The 22,756-nt window shown below is 39.5% G+C and overlaps 1 protein-coding gene and 1 long non-coding RNA gene across 2 annotated transcripts in view; one reads left to right on the plus strand and one right to left on the minus strand.

Moving 5' to 3' along the window:
- KMT2E (lysine methyltransferase 2E) overlaps positions 1 to 18,575 on the minus strand; it is a 60,366-nt gene extending 41,791 nt beyond the window's left edge. Inside the window, exons 1-3 of the mRNA XM_026046369.1 lie at positions 18,296 to 18,575; positions 10,375 to 10,431; positions 1,326 to 1,510 (exon numbers count right to left, since the gene is read on the minus strand). Of these exons, the coding sequence (XP_025902154.1) occupies positions 1,326 to 1,396 (71 nt within the window). The 5' untranslated portion in view covers positions 1,397 to 1,510; positions 10,375 to 10,431; positions 18,296 to 18,575. The remainder of the gene's footprint in view (positions 1 to 1,325; positions 1,511 to 10,374; positions 10,432 to 18,295) is intronic.
- A 1,511-nt stretch (positions 18,576 to 20,086) lies between these two features.
- LOC112953382 lies at positions 20,087 to 20,382 on the plus strand. The gene is made up of 2 exons (XR_003250565.1): positions 20,087 to 20,117; positions 20,344 to 20,382. It is a non-coding gene; the product is annotated as an uncharacterized LOC112953382 (long non-coding RNA).
- The last annotated feature ends 2,374 nt before the right edge of the window (positions 20,383 to 22,756 follow it).

Genomic DNA, 22,756 nt, shown 5'->3' on the forward strand with positions numbered 1-22,756 from the left:
ATTTTCTACACCAAGCAAATCAGTGTTAACAGTATCAAGAATCAACAACTTTCCGAGACAATAAAGCGCCCAASTTTCTTAAGAAGGATTCTTGATTTTCTTAAGTAGCTCGAAATCACATAGAAGACTAATATAACTACAGATAATATAAAACTAAAAACACTAGAGAAACATTCATTTGAAAAGATGTTTTTCATGCGATACAGTCTACTAAAAACTTAGTTCAATTTTGACAGAGGACAGACATTTACTCCTTAAAAGAAGCAATAGTGCAAAGTTAGTACACTCCCAAACAAACACACTACTAATAAAGACTATATATAAGCTGTAAGTTTATAGYGGTTATCCAATGCACCCATTATTTACTCTTAATCAAGGACCACTGTGAAGTCTGTTTTCATGCAAAGGATACATTAAGCATGAGAAATAGTAGGTAAAATACATCTCATGTATTGTTTCAATATTCAAAGCAGATATATACGTGCTTGTAGCAACTAAACATAGGGAAAGTCTTCAGTGTGATGAAGAAAAACTTTGCAGGTAGAGAAAGGGGAAGAGAAGCAACATACCTCACACGGTGAGATAAAAAAATTATTACATTTATATTAAAATATATTAAACCTGTTTTGGAGAGAGTTTTAAGTGAACTGTAGATTTTATGAATATGCCCAAAAGTACACATTTCAGTGTGTCTAACAGAAGCTCATTCTTCAACACTTAATCATATCCTGTGACACTTATCTCTCCCCTCCCCACAAAAGGTCAGTGTCAGACATTCTACTAACATAAAACTGCTAAATAAAACTGAGGTTGTTAAAACTGCAACGGGATGATGAACAACAAACAAACAAGAATTTTAACAGTCTGGCCCCTACCCCTTCAAAGTAGAAGCTGCCAAAAATATTGTATCTTCTCTTAAGAGCTGACAGGTGGATGCTGCACCTGATCCATTTTGGGAACGGGCAAAATTCCCACTCTACAAAGATGCTTTGAGACCAGCAAAAACTAAACTCTGACTTATCAACACTATAGAGTCAGATACTATCAGGAAAAAGACATATCAAAAGTTAACTATATTTATTACTTCTAAAGGGAGGATTTCTGATTTCTTGAMCCCAGGTTTTCTTTGCCTCATTTGTAGTCATGGCTATCCAATTTTGCTTTAATCAAATTTAATAAATTTTATTTACTATTARTAATATATTTACTTAATATATGAAAATAAAAACATTTAATATTMATTTTTATTAAATTTTGCTTTAATAATACCGTATTCGAACAATAACAAAGAACAGAACACTCACAGACTGTGTTCACATACTTACTCTGAGCCTGCAGCCATTTCCAAATAAGAAGTTTCAGCTGTGTCAACCCCCAATGGGATCACTATGCTCATGACGTTCGTTTCTGATAAATTCGATTACTACGGAGTCCTATGCATTGGTATCCAAAACACTGGGGCATGCCAGCCACAGTGCTCATTGCAAACATCTAAGTGCATCCACAAACCCTTGGAAAAAGAAAAGAACAGAAATCCCAGTCAGATATTTTAAAATAAATTATGCTACACAACATTTTTTAAAAGAAATCTTATATCATTTATGGTAATTACTTTTCAAAGAAACAAAATTAATAGAACATTTCAAATGAAGGTGGCAGACAGTCTTTTCRAGGGTATGAAAAGGTATGAAATTAAGATATATGATTTCAAAACGCTAACAGCTTAAAGCAGCTGTACCTCAATATCATCCATAATTAATGGAAAGGTTTTAAATCATGTCTTAGCAAAATCTTCCATTGCATTCCAGCAGCATCATCAAGGTTCTCATTGTTTAGAAACTAACTATATTTCTGCACTTTTCAATTGAGTTCCAGCCACCAAATGCAACTTCTGATAATCCAAGCTTTATGAAGTAATTGTCTCCCAATCTAAGAAACTGTAACTGAGCAGTATATCCTCTTTCAATAAATAATAGCACCRAAAGTACCATACATGATATATACACACACATATATGCTATATATACACACATACATATATATACACACACCCCTCTGTGAATAAAACATTCTATCACACAACAGCTTAAAATAAATTGAAATAAACTACAGTTTTTCAAGGACTACACAGGGAATTCACAGGTATTTGTGACAGAACAGATGTGAAAAACAGCTTGAAAAAAAGTACTGTAGAAAGTTAAAAACATGAATTCTGGTGACATTACTTTAAAACTACCCTAAGCCAATGCTTTCCTTCCTGTTCATTTAAATCAGGATTATGGAGAAAAATCACTGTCATTTTCAGTAAGGTGACAAACATTCCTTTTGCTGCAGGCATGCTGAATTCCAAGAGTATTTGCTCGCTCCTCTGTTTTCTCAGAGCCCAGGTGCTGTAACTTTCAGTACATGATGATACAATTTTTGAAGTGTTTCCCAAAGAGTACTCTTTACTTTTACTTTGCACTTTCAAAGTAACTTGGAACGGCCACAGTACAAACCAGGTATCACAATAATGCTAAATTTCTACTCAATTTTTTTTTCAAGTGAAAAATCATTCTAATGATTCATACTACCACAAAAYATCACTTTGAATCTCATTTTAATAGATTGCCATCAGAAGATGTTACACTCAGCACAAGAAAAGAAATCAGACATTTTTAGTAGTAATTTCTCAAGAAAAAAAAAACTCAAAYTGAAAAGCAGCAGATGGAGTTTTTAGCTGTGTGGATACAATCTGCTTTGACTCACAAATCACCAGAATAATCCCACCTGCATGGCAGCTATTACTAGTCTCCTCTCCTTGTATTTGCATTTTCCCCCCATGTCCTGTCCTATTCACTAAGGGCAGGAGACTAGTAATAGCACCTCATCTTTCTTCATTCACAGATTAGTAAATTAAGGCAATTTAATCCAGACATTAATTTTTCTCCCTGCTCTATAGCTAATTAACTGAAGCAAAATGCCCCACCTTTTCCATTTTCATACCGAAGAACTGCAAGGTCATTCCAAGACGCAACACTGCTAGCACTTAGCAATGTTTCCTCCATGAAGCCTTTAGAGTTCTACCTAACAAAGTGAGGTACAGTCGACAAATGTCTACCTGTTTGAGACCAGTGTATTTTCACCCATTAATCTTTGCTAAATCTACYACACCTAGAACAAAAAACTTCAAGGGCCTGGGAAAAAGAGAGGCATCTTTGGCAAGATTTTTCAGACAGGCATCACGAACTTAAATCTGGATTTTTTTTTTTTTTTAAATTGACAAAGTCATTACCTCCAGGACAATGACTGGCATCAAGTATTCATTTAACTTTTTTGAATTTAATCTCATTAGTGAAGTCTGGAAATTAGTAATAAACATCTCGGCATGCTCTGAAGCATCTAAATATTCAATACCTTGCTATTCCTCCRAAAACAAAAGCTGCATTTTGGGGACATTACATGAGTCACCAAATATACTGAACTGGAAAGCAATCAAGCCAGCTGTCTGCTGGGATTTCTTGCCATACTCATTTAAGCTCTAAGTACTTTCTTATCAAATATCAAAAGTGTCAAACTATATCACTAGTCATGCAATAAATTTCAGTAGCACACGATTTTCATGAAGAACAAGCAAGAGAAACCTGCTAAAACAACCAAGTATTTTTTTTCCACATAAAAGGAAGCAGAACATGACTGTAATGCTCCTTCTTGTTTTTCACTACCTCAGAATTTCAGGTGCTCAGCATCCCTTCAGGTCTTACCTACTCAGGCAAGTTGATTCAAATAAAYAAAGGTCATTTATGAACAACAACGCACGAGAAATTTGGAGGGAGAAAGAGGATGAGGGGGAACCACTTAAATCCATTACATTATACCGGATTATTAATGAAAATGTGAGCATATAGGTCACCTGCCGATAAAAGCCACAGTGATGCCAGAAAAAATAATTATTTTATATCATGTCAGAACAAAAATAGAAAGGTTAAGTAAATTATCAATGAGGAAATTTCTTCCCTACCCATCTTACAATGGTTGCTTATCCTTTTAAGCTCGAAAGTTTAGATGATTCCTGAAATAGTATTTGGTATCATAGTACAGTACTTCCCAATTTCTCCAAGTATCCATCTGTTCAAAGCAATTACCCTTTCAGAATAATGTGTCGCCTACAGTCCTCTATGAAGCTATTTTCATAGGTGCATTTCATTAAAGTAACTGACGGGGGAAGAAAACTGACAAGAAAGGAGAAGGCTGCTGGATAAGCTTTTTACAATCCAAACAAATTGCATGTAATTTACTGTTTAATAATCTCTACTGAAGGACTGCATACATTTAAAAATTAGAGAGACTGTACTGATCTGTCCAGTCATTTGAGGGTTTTATAATCAAAAGGCATTATACACAATACACTGTTTCAAAGTTTATAGATGAGTTCTTTATAGGTAAGTAGTACATACATCTACATACATGTATCTTAATTGCAACACCACGATGCTGGCAGCTTTGTTAGGAGAGGTCTTTATTCTTTGTGCTACTCTCTGTAAGCACTGAATTTTAGCAATTTCCCAATGAACCTCTGCTCGTCAGAATTTATCCATTATCAGCAATCAGAACTAATTTTTTTAAATGACAAAACTTTCTGCATTTGACAAACTTCTTTAATTGGAATTTGAAAGGTTATTTTGACCCCAAAATACGGCTTTCATCTTAAAAAGCAAGCAACCTTTGTTCAACCTGCTTAAAACTTCTACTTTGTTCAAGATTAACCTCTTGCAAGTAACTTATCACACTTCATTCAGCTGATCTGTATCTTTTGCGGTAGTTCATTTCTCCAAAGAATATACATGACAACCTAACATTCACACCAAGTCTAAGCTTCTGAAGCTTCAGTGCTGCTTCTTATGATTTACTTGCCTATGGCCCGAGCACTATTGTTCTAAGGGAGCAGTGCTCCAACAGAAGTTAGAGCACAATACATCTAAAATTATTTCATCTCTGTGGCTTTGTACAAAGAACATCATTTATGACGGAAAATAAATTACGCATTATCCCAGAGGTATTCCACTTACACAACGTTGTTCTGCGGTCTAACGAAGACCACATGTTCCTGCCATGTCCTTTTAAGATCAACTGTRTGACAGCAAAGGGGAAAAAGCACAACTTTCCCACCCGTATGGAGAGAAGATACACATATTATAGAGAGAGGGTTTATCTCCCGAATCAATAGGTAAATGGGTAATAATTGAAATTACATTAATATATATGGACCTAGTCCTACACATTCCAAAAAATCAAGACAATCTGTTCGCTATCTTCAGCTGTCAGAAAAAGAGAACTGCTTCAAGCCTATTTTTTTCAGATTTTTTTTTCTTTATCTTCCACTTGTTTCCTCTATGATCATCAAAAGCTGTACAGAGCAGYGTCAGGAAACAAGCAGACGACAGATCACCAAGGCAGAGAGTACGTTTGTGAAATAAGAACTTGAAATCAAGCCAAAYGGCCTAGATGACTCCAATAAAGTTTCATAATCACAGCTATCAATCATCTTCCATATGTCAGAGTCCAGACAAATTTTTCCACGGATTTTTTTTTCGAGTAGGATGTTAAAAAAAAAAATCTTAAAATCAGTTCGTTTTATTTGTATTTTACTTTATAAAGTCAAAAGCTGGGTCCCGAAACTGGTTCTCATTCATATTCATAAACAAAGTAACAATATAAATCTGATTAGAGAACTTTCACTTGTTAACACTGCATCACATTTCAAGACAGAAGAAACCAATGAGAACTATTGTACAAGAAAGCTACAGCCCACACGACCACCTACTAACACTGGTAGTAGTGTTAGTCCATCTACGAAAGATAYTCCATGATTTTTGAGAAGAGACAGGGAAAAAGAAAACATAAAAGAAAACCTGCTGGAATATAAATTTTATGCAGAACACTAAAGCTCTACTAAGGTAGACAGATGCAAAAACTTTCATAAGAGCCATAAGGATAGGATGTGGCAGCACAAATGATAAATGAAAAAGGCTCTAATGAGAAATTCATGTTCCAAGACAATCTCTAATGCTATGATAAAAAAAAGTTAACCTCCCTCCACCTTCACACCTAACACTGTAACAACAACAACAAAAATCTATTTTTACCATTCTACTTGGCATATTTGACAGCTTTTAACATAGTCAATGTCATTGTTCCTCCTCTTTTCTTCCCCATAAATCTATTTCCATAACCAGTTGCCAGGTGATGGATACAAAAGAGGAAAAAGCATTCAAAATTTAGAAATAAAAGAAGACTCTAATGTTTAGTAAAAGAATTCAAATGCAGATAGAGGGCAACTTTTCCAATTCACAACTCATGATGCCATGGATGCTCCTATGAAAGCGCAATCAGGTATTTCCTAGCGCAATGTCCAAGAATTTTACATACATAGACACAAAACTACACTAGTAACAAGTTAGTTGTTTCCTAAATCAGCTGAAGTTTCTCATATCATTAAGATTACAAGAGTATCAGATCTCCTCTTCCATTTTTCTTAGACTGCCTGGATGACTCAGATATACACTTTACACTTAAAAATAGTTTTAATAATTATACAGTAAATATTTAATTGATAAATATTAATATTTATTTTATTAAATATTAGTAAGTTTAACTATAGTTAAATAGATACAATTGCTAAGAAAACAGTTATAACTACCAGCCATCATCTGTCAAAACATCAGAAATATGAAGTTAGAGTTATGTATTTTAGATGTTTCAAAACTCAGAGATTTCATCATAAAATGCTTCTGCAGTTTTAAAATATGAGAGAAAACAATTAAGGCCTAAATGCAGAGAAAGAGCTTGAGGGAAAAAAATCTAATCGTGATTCTGGTTGATTACTTCAGGAAAGAAAACAGTGATAGTTAAAGATAATTACTTCAAATTTATATGCAAGTGCACAAATTTGTTTCAAAATCCTAGAACTATTATCACTGTACAAAGATCTATATGCTAAATTACCATCTGTACCCATTCTACATCTTCACATTCTTTTGCTTCACAGCAAAAAAGAAYCAGAACCTTCTAAGCTATCTACATATTCCAATTGTTTTTCCTTAAAATCATACAGCATTAAATACATATTACAAAAGTTGTAAAAGTGATAATTTACCCATATTCAGTAAATCGAGTGAATATTTATAACATTCAATCCTAAAAAAATCTGAAAGGAGAGACACTGTATTTCCTAACTGAGAAACTTGCTTTTCTCCCAGTATTCCCTCCAAGTACAGAAGACATATGAACACAAAGCAGCTTTTTCTTGCTAAACTACCAGCAACCGGTAAACCTCCGTCCCTCCCTTCACTACACGCAGAACATTTCCTGTAGTAGTATTTAAATATCAAAACACATATAACGCAAACGTTAAGATTCTTTTTTTAAGCAGTGTGTACAAATCTGAAGGAGTTATGATGAAGTTCTGATTGGAGCGTTCTGGAACCAACAAATTGCTGAGACAACATTTAAGATCTGTCCAGCCGACTTCCTCTTCTGTATGGACCAAGGAAGAGAAGGAAGRGTAGGGAAGAATTATCAAATATACAAATAAAATGATTCAAAAGTAAAAGCTACACAAATCAGTCACACACCCCAGTCTGTGTGGTGCAGGACTTGTCAGCTCAACTACCACATGATGTGAAGTCAATTTGAATATAAAAGCAGGATAACTGGATAACTGTATTCACAACACTGAGGCCAAACTAAAGCTCCAATTTCCTATTTGCTCCCAGCAGCAAATTTGCGTTGCTGTTGGCTCAGGCTGCCTCACAGTCATGTAGGATCCCTAATTGCAGTTTCCCATCTAAGCTGAGTCTTGCAAGCATGAAGCAGAGACTTTCGGCACTCCTGCTCTCACACCTCAACCAACTCTTGCTGATCTTGATGGTACTTGTTTGTGCAGGTCATCTCAGGTAACAGAGGGATCATCAAAAGTTGTTATTCTGTTTGATTTTCTTAGAACCACATAGGTCATTTTTCCTGGGGTATGTCAGCACCTTCTTTCCTCCCTCAAAACACTTTTTTTTTTTTTTTTTTAAAAAAAGGAGAAGTAGAGAAAAAAGGGTGGATATACACTATAACACACAGGGAGACAATTATGCATGCGTCTTAAAAATGACAGAGTCATGCCTACTGGACACGCTGCAAGAAAAGGAATTTATAGGACAAACACTGAAAAGTCTTTTAGGCATAAACTGTCTTAATAAAAACATTCAATCTAACGATTTTCCATACTCCTCACCCCCAACATTACATTACGTATATATACACACACATATGTATTTTGCARTTATTAGTAAAAACACTCCCTGCCATGCCTTACTTCAAATCTACAAACCAAGAATCCTAATCTGTGGTTTTAAGAATCACCCCTCCCACAAAGAAATCCATAGTAACTGACCTAACAGAAGCTGATGCACATAATTCACATACACTCTCACACGATTTACACAGGAGAAATTGCTAAGCAAATACRGACTTATCAATAAAGTGTGTCATAGTGCACAAATCCAGTGTTGAAAACACTCTTGAATTATCACAGAGCCAACAAACTAGTTTTAGTTTTCATTCTTTGCTTCTCTACCTATGAAATAATTTTTTAATGATGCAGAAGGGAGGAAGTTAAAAACAAGTAAAACCAATATTTAATAAAGTAATTGTAGATTTTGCTAAACTTCAGCGTTATAACGATGTTCCAAGCACCTGAGTCTTACGTATGCTACCATTGACATCATATGGAAAACCCAAGTGAGAGAAACTGATGTTCTAAGGAAATACTCTCGATATATGACATAAGTTATCTCTCTATATAAATGTGTGCGCACATGTGCATACATATACACACGCATACATTTATATGCAAAGTAACCTGAATATTTATCATCAGCTGTGTGTAAGGAGATAACACATCTCTGATCAGACCCATGAGCAGAAWATAAGAATAAATAATGTTGCCTACAAAGTTCTTTCTCCATCTCACCCAATGCTCTTCAACATGATATAGATATTAAGAGAGAGACGGAGAGGAATATCCAACTCCCAAACGTTATGTTACACCGCGTAAGCTGCAGTACGAAGGACACAGACTTTGAAGCTACTATCTGCCTAAACAAAGACCCCTACTGGCTGTTCATGGCTCTCAATGGTAACCTAAAATACTMATTAGCAATCAACTTCATATTTGTGCTGAAATAAGGAGATAAAAATAAAATAAAGAATKGGCATACTTCCAGATACAGATTGGGACTCACTAAGAACCAACTCCTTTACATCACACAGGAAGATTTCACATGGAACAAATTTTTTGTTTTCTACGTACTTGCCCTTTGCGCCCAGCCATTTTCAGTGACCTCATGCTCTCTACATCCCTCCCATAGCAATATCCTCCTCCCCGCCATCCTTGACTCAAGATTAACAGGTTGTGGCCTCACATTCAACACTCCCAATTTCCTGCTATGCCCTTCATGCTCACCTGCATATCTTCAGTAGTCCAGTCAACCTCAGCTCCTTCACATGCCCTGCCAACAAGCCAGCAGTACCTACTCTGGCTGGTGTGCAGCTATACACATGTCAGCAGCTGGCACACGGTGCTGCTTCTCCCAGGACATTATTAGCAGTTGCCTTTTGCCACCTCCTTAAGAAATTTTCATTAAATTGAACCAAGATCTTAAGGACACTAACTTCCTAACTACAACATTTTGTTTCAAAGTTACTGGTTGTACTGAGCAAAACACAGTGATTTAGATAAAGATAGATAAAAAATTATTTAAGAAACAAGGCTATGACAGTTAAATGACTGCAGGAAACTGTTCTTCTTCCTACTTTGCTCTTAATCCACTCCCACTACAGAGGGAGAAGTAGCAAGTTGAAGCAGGGTTGATTAACATCATATGATCATTCCTCTACATTAAATACAGCGCTCTATATGCAACAAGGACCTCAGTCATATCTGGCAAGACAGTCACGTATTATGAACTGTCACACCAAGTTTGGCATCCAGAACTAGGAAGAAATTTACTCCCTCCACTGTATTCCAGATTCATATGCTAAATGCAGTGATATCTTCCATCACTCAGTTATTTGGCCTTCTGAATACTCTGCTTCCTATGTGCATTACACCAACTCCATTTGGAGAAAAGAAAGCTGCCCGTAATAGTATGAACCTGGCATCAGTTACCATCTAGCAACAGTTTCTGTCATACAGGAGAACTACTTTTCACCAGCTGAAGGCTCTCCTTTACTATCTGTCCAAGAGTGTTCTTCTTGTGTACTCCTGAAGTAGCGATGGAACGTCCTATCTCCCCTTCAGATATTTATGTCAGGCCATTAAACATATGAAAGATTTTCCCTTACCTCTTCTCTCTCTTCACTCCTTTTCTTCTCTCAGYGGAAGTGAGACAAACTATGGGACTAGGAAGAGAAAAAGAGTAAGTGGCAGAGGGGAAATAAAGGTACATGCAGTTAGAGAATGAGTAAGAATTAGTCTATTGTGAAAAGAAATACAGAAAAAAAATGTGCTTTTTGATTTTAATTTCAGGATTTACAGAAATATCACAAAAAAAAAGAGGTAGAAACTAACTGCCAATCACTTGATGTCACTAGCTATGATTACTAATGACCTAAAAAGCAGAAAGGGAGTTTGGGCGGGGGGGAATTTCTGCCATGCTTCTTAAAACAAACTACACATAGATCAACGGCCTATCTATTATACCACTATTTCCAAAACTACACAAGGTGAGAATCAGGGAACTGTAAAATACAACTCAAACGTGACGGAGCATGAAAGAGTTAATTTTGATAGCAATGTTGCCATATAATTTGCAAAAATATTAATAATATTAGATAGCTGAGATTCTACCTAATGCGTTACACCACCAACGAAATGCAATATTCCTTCAAAGAGAAACTCAAGTGTTAATAATAACTAACTAGCTGCTGGCAAACATATCTTGTTTTTAAGCCATTCTTCTCATCAGTTGCTTTACCGTAAACATATTTTCTCTATCAAATGTGAGGTGGCAAATAACTCTTGATTAAGCTTGCAGGCATTTTGTATGAGACTTAGCAAATATTTTCTAGAAGTATCTTATTTACACCTGCTACTATAACATTATCATCCTAACAAAATTTTAAAATATACAACATTTCTGCAAGAAGACACTTCTGCAARAATATACAATCAAGTGAGCTGTGCCTGCAACTGGAAGAGCTAGTTTAGTTTAATTAAATTTAGCAATTTAATGGTGATTCAGTCCCTCTGAGGTCCTAACTTTTAAGGCTGGTATTGCTCTAAAGGAGGAAGTGAGCCTTTTGGGGAAATAATTAGCTACTAATACATATATTTAATAATTGTTTCAACAAACTACATATTTTGCCGCCTTCCTGAAAAGAAGTGACACAACTAATTTCAGAGTCTTCTCTATGCTGTACTGTGAAACGTAGATTCCTAACTACTAGGTACAATAACTAGTTCAGATTTACTCAAAGTTTGATCTTCTGGATAAATAATATCATAACAAAAATAGAACTCAGTTTACATAATATGCAAAAAAAAATCCTGTCTTATCAGTGGTATTTGACTTGCATGAACAGCACAACAGTTATTTCCACTTTCACGTGCACATTTGTAGACATTCACTTAATTGTCACACTTACGCACCAGAATCTAAACACAGAAAAATAGAAAGCTTCAATCTCTCAAAAATCCTTATTATTTCTAGCAGCAAGAAGATCTTTTATGTAGCTTTAACCACAATTCAACACAGACTACATTTCTTGCTAACAACCTGGTAACATTTCAGYGTTCTTTCCTAAGATTTTGAGAATGGACAGAACTGCAAGAGGAAAGGGAACAGATGGATGGGACTGAGTTATGTTGAAAGACAGCAAAGTCAATAATTAAAATGGAAAGATATTTCCAACTTTCGAAATAAACATGATTTACTTTCAATTGCAACCTTGACCCCAAAATTAATGTGAACTGCTCAATAAACATTGAGATGGTCTTTATTGTTTTCAACATAGCTCTATGTATTTAATTGTAACAATGAAGATATGAAATATGTCATCCCAGAACAAATATAACAAAACTTCTGCTTAGTAATGTAAGCACAGATACAACTTTTAACTTCTAATACTCTTGTCACACAGAGGAAAAAATATCCTTATAGAGTTTGTCCTTATTACTTACAACACAGAAGATGTGATTGGAAAGAAGAAGAACAGTAAAGAATGAACTTGCAAAAAAGGTTACTATGATGGGTTAAAAACTTCACAATTAGAATTAAGATCTCCCTCAAATGTTTCTATCTTAACCTGAAAACTGGAATCAGACATATCACTTAGTAAAGCAGAAGCTTATCTGAGGGCAGAACCTTATCCTCACTACCAGTAATTTATTTAAAAAATAAGTTGAAAACAAGCAAAACAACAACCCTCTCCCCCCCCCCCCATATTCTTCCTGTTTCTTTCCCAGTTCTAAAATTGTACGTTCAAAAACCATATGAAGGTGTGACCTCTCTGTACCTTCCCCAAAATGCTTTAAATAAGCTGCTGTAATTCTTAGGCCCTCATCTTCAGTTTAAGTAGCATCTCCTAAAAACATTTCTCACTGAAAAAGTTTCTTTAAACCATCAGTTAAGACCGGATTAACTGTCTAGACTTTGAATATCAGCTATCTTGTGATAAGGTTTTAAACACAGTACCATTATAACCATAGTAATCAGGAGTTAGCTCATTTTGTCTACTCTAGGGAAAAATATGAGCATCATGCACTGTAAAAGACAAGAATTTTAAAACCCAGTCCAATTAGAACAGCTACAGTAATAAATATTAAAACAGTTTAAATATTCAGAGCTCCTTAGGTCTGAAGACACAAAGCTATCATTTTATATATATTCAAAATTGTTTAGAATTCAGATATTAATTTCATCATTTTCTATACTATTTGTGAAAGACAAATGTTTTAAGTTGCAATGCAATTACAAAATTATCAATGTATCGTCCTGAAAAGTAATTTATTATTCCAATAACGATATAAAGTGACTGATAGCCTAGATTCTGTGATGGCACAAAGTAAGTCACAAATCCTCGCTCAGTTGGGATGTAAGGGTTGAGGGAGGGAAATTTTTCTAAACCTGAACCTGTGCTGTGACACTTAAGTATTAACTGCCAAGAAATGCAGGCATTAAAAAGTAAATTATAAAACTACAAACTAAAATACTACTTTGGCATTCACATATAGAGCCTAATTTGCAAAACTTCTGGTCCTTACAAGTTCTGTAAGTTTTAGAACACTGCTTCTCAATCTAAGCAGCATAGGAAGTTTCACATGAAAGGCAAGATAGCGCTTTCAATAAAATATGCAAATCATTAACAAACATATTTCACTTGCAGGATACAACCTTTGTGCTAATGCAACCTATTCTTCGTCTGTACTTCCAAAACACAATGTTTTACTGGAAACTGTAGTTTATCAGAGTTCATACCAAATAAATTCTTTATATATATATATATAAATATATATATATAAAAACAGCAAACATGTTAAAAAACACTTCATACAGAACTATCTTAAAAAGCTTAAAGATAACTTCAGTTATTAAGATTTTGTAACAACCTGCGGACTTTAAAATCTCTCCACTTTCACTAACAGTAAATCAATATACCAGATGTGTAATAGGAAATTAAAAAATGATCTCAGTACCTGCTAACAAGTATACGAAACCTTCACTTTTTTAAAAAAATAATTTTATTTGTTATGTTACGCCTTAAAGGTAACTATAGTTTAGTCTTAGAAAGTGATTATAGCAACTTTTTTCTGTACTATTAAAGTCTTAGGGAGAGAGATTAGATTAACTTCTGTAGGTAAGACTTTTGTAAGAACAGGAACATAGAATTATGCAAAAACTGATGCAATTAGGAACGCTCAGCTTACACCATTCAAATGTCCAGTGCAATTAATATTTTATTCTTTTGAATGCCGGATTAACAACAACAACAAAGTTTCTTTTTTTCCTTCTTAATATATACTCTACAAATGCTGAAATAATCTTTTCTATAGAGCTGCCTTAAATTTCTATCTCAGCAATAAATCAACTACTATTTGTATCACGAAAATATTTAAACACAGCACAGCTTCGAAAAGGGCAGACCAACAAAACTGGCTTTCCAGGGATTCATAAATACACATTGGTATCTAAGTCGGATGAATAATAAAGATAAACTTCCTTAGAATCACTCCAGAAGTCTGAACTGCGTTTTACTTCACATCTCCAGTAAACTGGCTCTTGCTCAATTTTGTTAGACTGTTTCATGGAAACAGAAAAATAATTAAGTCTTTGCTTACATTAATCTATTAAGAACAATGGTGCAATTTGACAATTACTTACACTACTGAGTCCCACGAACAGGCACACCGAAGTTCGTATCAGCATGGATGTAATATTAAGACTGTTCTTAAATCAGACTGAGATCAGACCCTGAAATATGCGAAAGCCTTTAATCTGAAACCGACTTCTGTATTTCTGTTGCTTTCCAACAAAATAACAACCCAGCTAACTGTATTAAATTTGAACTACAGATATGAAGTAACTTCTAATGGCAATGAAAATCTTGGTACTAAAAGCCATTTTCCTTACAGTTAAGGGGAAAAAAAAAAAAGCAAAAAAAAAAAAAAAAAAAAAAAAAATTATTATTTTTTTTCCAAAGTTTTTCACATATGGCAAAAAAAAAAAAAAAAAAAAAAAAATCTCCCAAAAGGCATTCGGCTGTGACAGCTAAGTGGATTTTTCTTCAGATATGAACAGCTCAAAGATGAATAAATGCTTTGGAATTAAAGTCCATATTTTTTAAAATATTTAGACAATTGCATCTGTAACATACTATTTGTAAATTGGACGTGTTTCTTCTTCTTAGGAAGAAAATGATTTCAAACCTTCTCTCTAAGTAGTTTGGTTACTGAACGGAGGAGGGGCTTGGAAAAAAAATTAATTTTCATGAATAGATTTTACTCAACAATTAACCCAAAAGTAGTTCAGTGCCTTAAAAAAACAAAACAAAAAAAATTACTAAAATTACTATTTCCTTAGTAATATAGTCTCCTTAAAACAGATCTGCGATCTACTTTACAAACGGAGAAACTAAGTCAGAAAGGGTAAAGTGACTCATTCAAATCACACAGGAAATGTCTGGAAGATCTCCTAATTCCCAAAAGTGCATAAAATTTGCAACCTATAAGGCAAGCCATAAATTTTTAGTATGTATATCCTTTTAAAAAAAAATTGATTTTTTTTTTGTAATCATACAAGCTTGTTTCTTTTGAGCTAAATCTTGAATTATAAATCTGACTGAGGCCATGAAGGCAAACATTAACATGAGCCAGGCGGCCCTCCAAACTGTAATGTACTTTAAAAAAAAAAAAAAAAAGTCATTCACCAGAATACACGCTTCAAACTCTTAAGAGGTGGAAGGGAAAGGCAAACATTTTCAAAGAAGTCCCCCCCCCCCCCCCCCTTTTCTTTTTCCTTTCAAAACCCCATTTATCTTATTTTTAATAAATATACAGTAATGCATGGCTTATTCAAAAATAAAAAGACTGTAATATAAGGAAGGTATGATAGCAGCATGCATTACTGGACCATTAATGCATCACTTGGTGGTTGAAATCACTCAGCCTTTGGCCTCAAAACACACGAAAGGCATGCATTAACAACACTCTAAAAGTCTTATTATCTTGTTCTTCAACTTCAGGTATACCTTAAACCACACATCAATATTTTCAAATACATGAAAGGGATCTAAATTAAAGTTCTTCAGAAATTGAAGATAGATTTGCCATCTTAATACTTCACTTTTGATTGTTTAAATCCAGAAGGTTCTAAATGCATACTGGAACAGAAATTTATACCTCATTAAACCAAGGACAAGATCAAAAACAGGCATTTTTATTAAAACAGACAAAAAACTACAGAGAAAGAGAAAGGTTTTTCTTTTTTTCTTCTTTTTTTTCCCGTTTAAATATACAGTTTACAGTTGCAGCTTGTACAGAGCACACCATACCAACTACCAAATAATAAATCCTTGTGACCTCCCTACCCCCACCCAAACATATTTATAGTGGTGATACTAAAAGGCTCATATTTCATGTAAGAAAAGAATTAGAGATGAGGACCTGCATTTCAGTATTTTTGTTACCACATAAACAATTTATACTATGATATACAACAAAAAAATCAAGATAAATAAATCCAATATCAGGACTATGCTGTTGCAGAAAAAAATAAAAATATTTATCTTAATAAAGGAATAGGTTATAACCTTGCCTGAAGTATTTTACTGTTAAGTTCTTTTAGTATTCCCCAACCATGAACACACGTAATTACTAGCTGATATCCAGCAAAGGTATTTCCTAGAAGATGAACATGACATTCACAAATGTGATGCGACTTCACAAAGAATTTAGCTGTTTCAATTATACTAATCCTCTCCTTATTTTGATGAATACTACCCCTTTTATATTAAAAACAGCATAGCCTTGGCTGCACATGAACATATTTGCCACGAATGCAAGGTTTTTCAGATTATCAAACCAACATACATATCACCTTACAGAAACCTATACACACCCCTCGCAGAAGCTGCTCGAGTCTGGTGCCTCTTCCTACCCCCCTTTTCCCTGGCAAGAGTGGTCTCGTTCACTTGCCTTTCACACACATAACCAATAAAATTAATCAGCTGGAACACGGCATTTTTAAATCGCAGTAAAGCCAAGAGATGTTTTGTACGTTATTTGAAGGAAACAGCCTTTTCACTTAAACCTAATAAGACCGTAATATGCTGCAGACAAACGCGCTGCATGGGGTGTGGAGGACCCGAGCTGATTAGATTACCACAACATCAGCCTGAGGCCGCCATTTTTAGAATCTCTAAAGGACAAAAGAGGGAAATTAAAAAATTTACTCTACATTTTTTAAAAAGTAACTTTAGAAGTATGGTGCTTATAACCAAATGATCACCTATTTTAAGTACAGGCAAAGACATATCTTTCTTTTCCCTGATCTGAGCTTTGAATAACAAAAACGTTTTGTTATTAATGCCTCTAAAATAATGTAAATAAGCAGGCTAAAATATTCTTAAATCCAGATGAAGCACTAAAGTTCTGTCTTTAATAACATGGGGTATATTTCATTTTGGAGACCTCGGGGCTTTTAGCTACCGCATATTCCCTAATGGCTGAGTATGGGGGAATACTGGACCTTTATAATCAGCCTATATTATGTTTCTCTACCCTATTTAGTACTACACAGTGAACCGTTTGTTTCTCCTCCCCTATGTCTGCAGCAATAGGGTCTGCACCGCCAATTTCTTTTTTTTTTTTTTTTCTCTCCCCTATTATAGCAGATTTTGTGTCTCCTTTTTTTTTTTTTTATTTAGTACTACACAGTGAACCGTTTGTTTCTCCTCCCCTATGTCTGCAGCAATAGGGTCTGCACCGCCAATTTCTTTTTTTTTTTTTTTTTTTTTTTTAAAGAAAAGAATGGAGATACGTCAGCCCAGAGCACCAACACGTGCTCTAGAAACTAAGCCAAGAAAGGGATGCGCCAATATAACTACTTACAACCTCCAGACAGGGGGGTTGGGAGATGATCCCCTTTAAAACTGGCACCGAGACACTTCAGGACTGTTTGCCGCTTGCCCAGGTTACACCACGAAGCAGAGATATTAGCAGACAGGGGAGAAAGGAGGCGGGGGTGGGGAAAGCAGGGAGATTAGGCCTATATTGARCCATTTTAGTACCACAAAGCAAAAATATACAGGATGGAGGGAGAGAATAGAATTCCCTAAGCTTGATAAACTCATAGTTTTATTTATACGCAGTCCCAATAACCCACAAACCCGTTCCCGAACCACCCCCCCACACACCCCTCCGAGAAAGGGTATGTTGCCACATAATAGCTTCTCCTGGCTCTTTTTCCGAGCATAATTCATAAATCTGGCATAACTGCCAAAAATTTCTCCTCAGCTCCTCTGCTTAGAGTAACCCGCCATATTCACAAGACATAGCGACACCCTGCCATTTTTTAGCCAAACCCTACAAAATGAGAAGCAAATCTAAGGCAACTCAAACACATTTTAAACACATTTCAGGGGGCAGGGAATCATACTCGAAAAGACGATAACGAAGCGTTCCCCATCACATATGAGCCCCCTTTCTTGCCACCCCCTTCCCCAGAGCCCCCACAGCAGAATACGCGAGCAATAACCCCAGACTCACCTGTAATGGTCACAGGCCAGGCAGCAGGACCCCTCAGCTCAGCCCCTTCTCTACCCCGACCAAAATAATGCAACAGCCCCACTGCGGATATCCCTAAACTGGGCTGGACTCAGCCCTCAGCAGACCTGCCTAGAAGAAAGGAAAGGGGAAAGAAAGAGGAGACCCCCCCCCTCCCCCCAGAGCTAGCTTGATGCGCAGAGCCCTTCAGGGACCAGCTAGGAAGCGCCTCTGCCTTGGGACCTGCGTACAAACCCCGCTGCCGCCGCTGCTCCCGTGTCTCCCTCCTTTCAGCCTCCTACGCTCCCTTCTATGTCACTGCCTCTCTCTGGGAAAATGGCGTCCGCTCTCCCCTCCCTCCCCCTGCACGGGGCTCACCCGCCCCGCCTAGCAGGGGCAGGGTTACCAAGGCGAAGCCAAACAGCCGCCATTTTGCTTGTGGGCTGGAGCGCCGTCCGCGCCCGCCGAGCCCTCAGTGTCCATTTTGCAAAAGTCTCCCGGCTCATGGCAGCGGGCGCCGCGGTTCGCCGAGAGCGCAGGCTGCGGCCGTGCGCGGGCAGGAYGGGCAAGGGGAGCGGCGGGGCGGGCGCTGCCGGGGGGGCGATGCGCAGCTCTGGAGGCGCAGGCGGCGGGGAGGGGCGCGGGCTCCCGTGCGGAGCCCGAGGGCGAGCGGGAGGCTGCGTGAGTCAGAGCCGCGTCCTCCKAGGCACGGCCGCTTCGCCTCTTCCCTCCGCGGCTTCCTCCTCGCGTCCGCCATGGCTCTCAGCGCGCCTTCCTAAACCGCAACGCGACCGAGTAACCGCACAGCCGGAGCGCTGGATGCCGCATCCCGAGGAGCTGGAGCAGGGCCGGGGGAGGAGGGGGCGAGCGGAGGCGGGGAGGGAGCGGGAGGTTTGAGCGAGTCCCCGTCAGGGCGACATGAAGCGTCTGGCCGGGTCTCTCCTGTCAATAGGCGCTTGGGAAGCTTCCTGGGAGCATATAAGGCTCGCAGCAGGCAAGTGGGAAGGAAGGAATGAGGTTGGCTCTCTTTTTTTTTTTTTTTTTTCTTTTTTTTTTTTTCCTTCTTCCCTCCTCTCTCTCCTCCTTAAAGCGAGCGATAGCGTGAAGTGACGCTAGCTGAAGGCGTTTCTTCCCTCCAGGGGACGAGAGGCACCGCGGAGGAGCCTCGCGTCCCCTCCAGGGAACGGCACTTACAGGGAGGGCAGGACGAGGCTGCTGCCGCCCGCGGCGCGGAGCGCGGGCGCGGCGGGCGGCTCATGGCGCCCTCCCCGCAGCCTCTCCCCGCCGTCCCTGCCCGGCTTCAGCCCCTGCAGCGACGCGGCTGCTGGAGGGAGGGGAGGCGGCGGCTGGGCTTTCGTTCGACGCCCACCAGGGGCTGAGCGAGCCTCCTTCAGTGCGCAAACGCGGGGCACCAGATAAAAGCTGCGCTGGCAGCTCTTACCCTGCCTCGATGGAGCCGCCACAAGCGGGTGACTGGAGAAGCAGTTAGCAGCAGCGCCATAGACTAGCCTCCCCCCACACCCCGGCCACAGAGAGTTTGGGGCTCCAAAGAGCTGCTGCTGCGGCAGGCGGGAGCCGAGGTGAAGGGATCCGCTAGCTGGTTGGACGCACAGGCGGCGGCAGTAACGGGGCGTTGAGTCTGAGGGAGGAGGGGGGCGATTAAACGTCTTGTGATCATGGCGGAGTCTATGGGTATTTTTTCCTGTCTAACTCTTCTGTGCGTGTGTCTCTGTTTCTCTCTTTTCTCTCTCTCCTCAGGGCGCTTGGCTGGGGCTGCTCGCTCGGGTTCTSCCTGTTGTTGCGCGAAATGGCGGCTGGCGTCTTGGTGGGTTTGGTTGTCGGTTTTTTTGTATAGGGTTTTTTTTTTTTTTTTCCTCCCCTCTTCCCCCTCCCTTTCCCCTCCCCCCACTCCTGCCTCGGCCGCGTCTCGGCAGCAAACCGCGGCGGCGGCTGAGTCAGGAGGGGGGAGGGCGCTCGGCGGGAGCCAATAGGAGCGCTGGCCGGGCCGCCCCGGCGCGCTCCCATTGGCTGGCGCTGACATCATCCTGCAGCAGGGGCCGCCGCAGCTGGGCAGGCTTGGGGAAGCTGTAGGGGGAGGCTGGCGCAAAGGGAGGAAAACGGGCGCCATGATCCCAGCGCGAGGGAGGACTCCACGGGCAGGGCGTCCCCGAAGACCCGGTGAAAAGGAAAGCGGGCAGAGGCCGTGGCTTCCCCTCTTCGCATTCCGCTGGAGAGGCGCGCGGCGGGGGGTGCGCGCGCGCGAGAGAGAGGAGCGGCCCGCGCCCGCATTTGTAACTGCGTCAGTACAAGATGGCGCAGGGCGTCCCTGGAGAGGGAAGGCGGTTGCACGTCCGCCGGAGGTCATGTGACCGCGTTGCATTCTTGCGGGGCTTGGCGGCGGCCCAAGCGGGCTGAGGCGGCGGCGGCTGCGGCCGCCCGGAGCGTCCGCGCTTCCCCTCCCCCTGCTCGCGCCCGCCGCGACTCCTCTTCCCTCCCCCCATTAGCCTCCCGCGCGAGGGTGTAGCTGCCGCCGAGGAAGGTTCTCGCTGCTCTCTCTCCACCCATCGAGAGGGTGTCGCTGCTCTCGGGGGAAGCTCCCCGTTCCGCCTTCTCTCCGCGCAGGGCTTTTCCTCGGCCAGAGCTCCTCGCGGGCCGCCCTTACTAACGCTCTCCCTCCCCGGGTCTCTCTCGGCTTCCCCCTTCTCATATACAAGAGCGCTTCTATGCGAGGTGGTTTCCTCGGGGTAATTTACCGAAAGGTTCAGCTCCAACGGTGTTTTAAGCGATCTCATTAAAACAGCTGAGGAAAATTACAGTCTGTATGCGAAGTCTTTCTCCTGGGTAGGACGCTGCTGCGTTTTAAAATGCTACTTCGGGGGTACACGGGGGAGAGGAAACTTAAGAAGCTGAAAGCTGCGAATGGCTTCATTCTGTGCTGTGCGTGTGTGGTGTTGGCTCCCGTTTTAGGAGYGGAGCAGCTTTTCCGTGCGGTGATGTGGCACGTAGTGCGACGTTAGGCCGCAGACGGCCCCTCTCCTTAACGCAGGAACGTGCTCAATGAAAAATAACTGGTACGCAAATATTTTAAAGCTGTCATTTTTACTACCTTTTTTGAGATTCCTAGGAAAAAGAAATTGTCACGCTGGTCTGGGTGGGTGGGAGGTTGGACAGAYGTGTTTTCTGTGTCTGCCTGTATTCTCCTAAGTGCATATGCAAAACGCAAGCTTTGAAAAATAAGTATTTTTTTCCCCTAAGGTATGCAGTTTGTATTATTGTTTGGATTGTGTTTATTTCTGTCAGGCAATTCAGTGCCTGTTCCCATGCCTTGTTCTTGTGTGACAGGGTGTAACTTCAGCCATTGCAGCTGACCCAATAAACAACTTAAAATTGCTGTTGTTTTTAAACTTAGTGGTTTGTTCTGGTTAGAAGTCTCTCATAGCACGTTGTTCTTCATAGGTCTCCAGATAGGTTCGAGTTTCTTCTTCAGYAATAGTGTAAAAAGGACAGAAAGCTGAATTTTTTTTAATGTTTCGTGTGAAAACTACTGGAATGAAAGTTACTGGGTTTATGACTCAGAGCAGACTCCTGTATAATAGACGCCACTTAATACGTGTTACATAAGTAATATAGTGAGGTGGAGTCTTGTTACATAAGAGCTAACTGGGGACTTGAGAGCTGTTCTAAGTAGTCCATATTAGTTGCAGATGCGGTCTGCAGGAGATGTGTGTCTTGCAGTGGAAGGGAGGGAGTGGAGGAAGGGAACTGGAAGCATCTAAGAGTACTACGTCTTTCCTTTATAGGTTATATAAAGGATACCAGAAGAGAGGCAGCAATTAAGCATGCCATGCTCTGAAGCTTTTGCAAGTTTGCAATCTTAAATTTAAGTCTTTTTTCACCTCATTCTCTGAATGTATATTATGCTTCCTGAAAGCAAAACCTGTTTGGAGTGTCAGGTGATGGGTGTCRGCTGAGCGTTGCATCACCAGATTTTGTTCAGTGCAGGGCTGCTTCAAAGAACAGGATTCCCGAGTCGTAGGGGTTGTGTTGAATGTGACACCATTTTCGGTAGACAAAGCTATAGCTAGTGCTATAGGAAGACAGATGCTTCAGTGACACTGCTGATTCTGCCTTTGTAGCCACAAATGTGACGCAAGGTAAATGCCCCTTTGGTAATGAAAGGTTCCAGAGAAGCTTTCTGTGTACAGTGATCCTTTTAATACAGAACTGACTTGAGACCTGCAATGGTATTTCCTTGTAAGGATGCTAAACAAAGAACACGAAGGCGAACTGAAAATGGGGAAATATGCTTCCTTTTGCTTCTATTCCATATATATGAAAAGGGCAGTGTTGCCTACCTCATTGCAAGGGAGAGGTTTAAATGTTTGTGTTAGTGTTTCATTCCGTATGAAACACTAGGAAATAAACTTTGACAGCTACAGAGCTTTAATTGCTAAAGCTACTTTC

The sequence above is a fragment of the Nothoprocta perdicaria genome, unplaced genomic scaffold (assembly GCF_003342845.1).
Source record: "Nothoprocta perdicaria isolate Ctin4 unplaced genomic scaffold, notPer1 scaffold_44, whole genome shotgun sequence".
Lineage (NCBI taxonomy): Eukaryota > Metazoa > Chordata > Aves > Tinamiformes > Tinamidae > Nothoprocta > Nothoprocta perdicaria.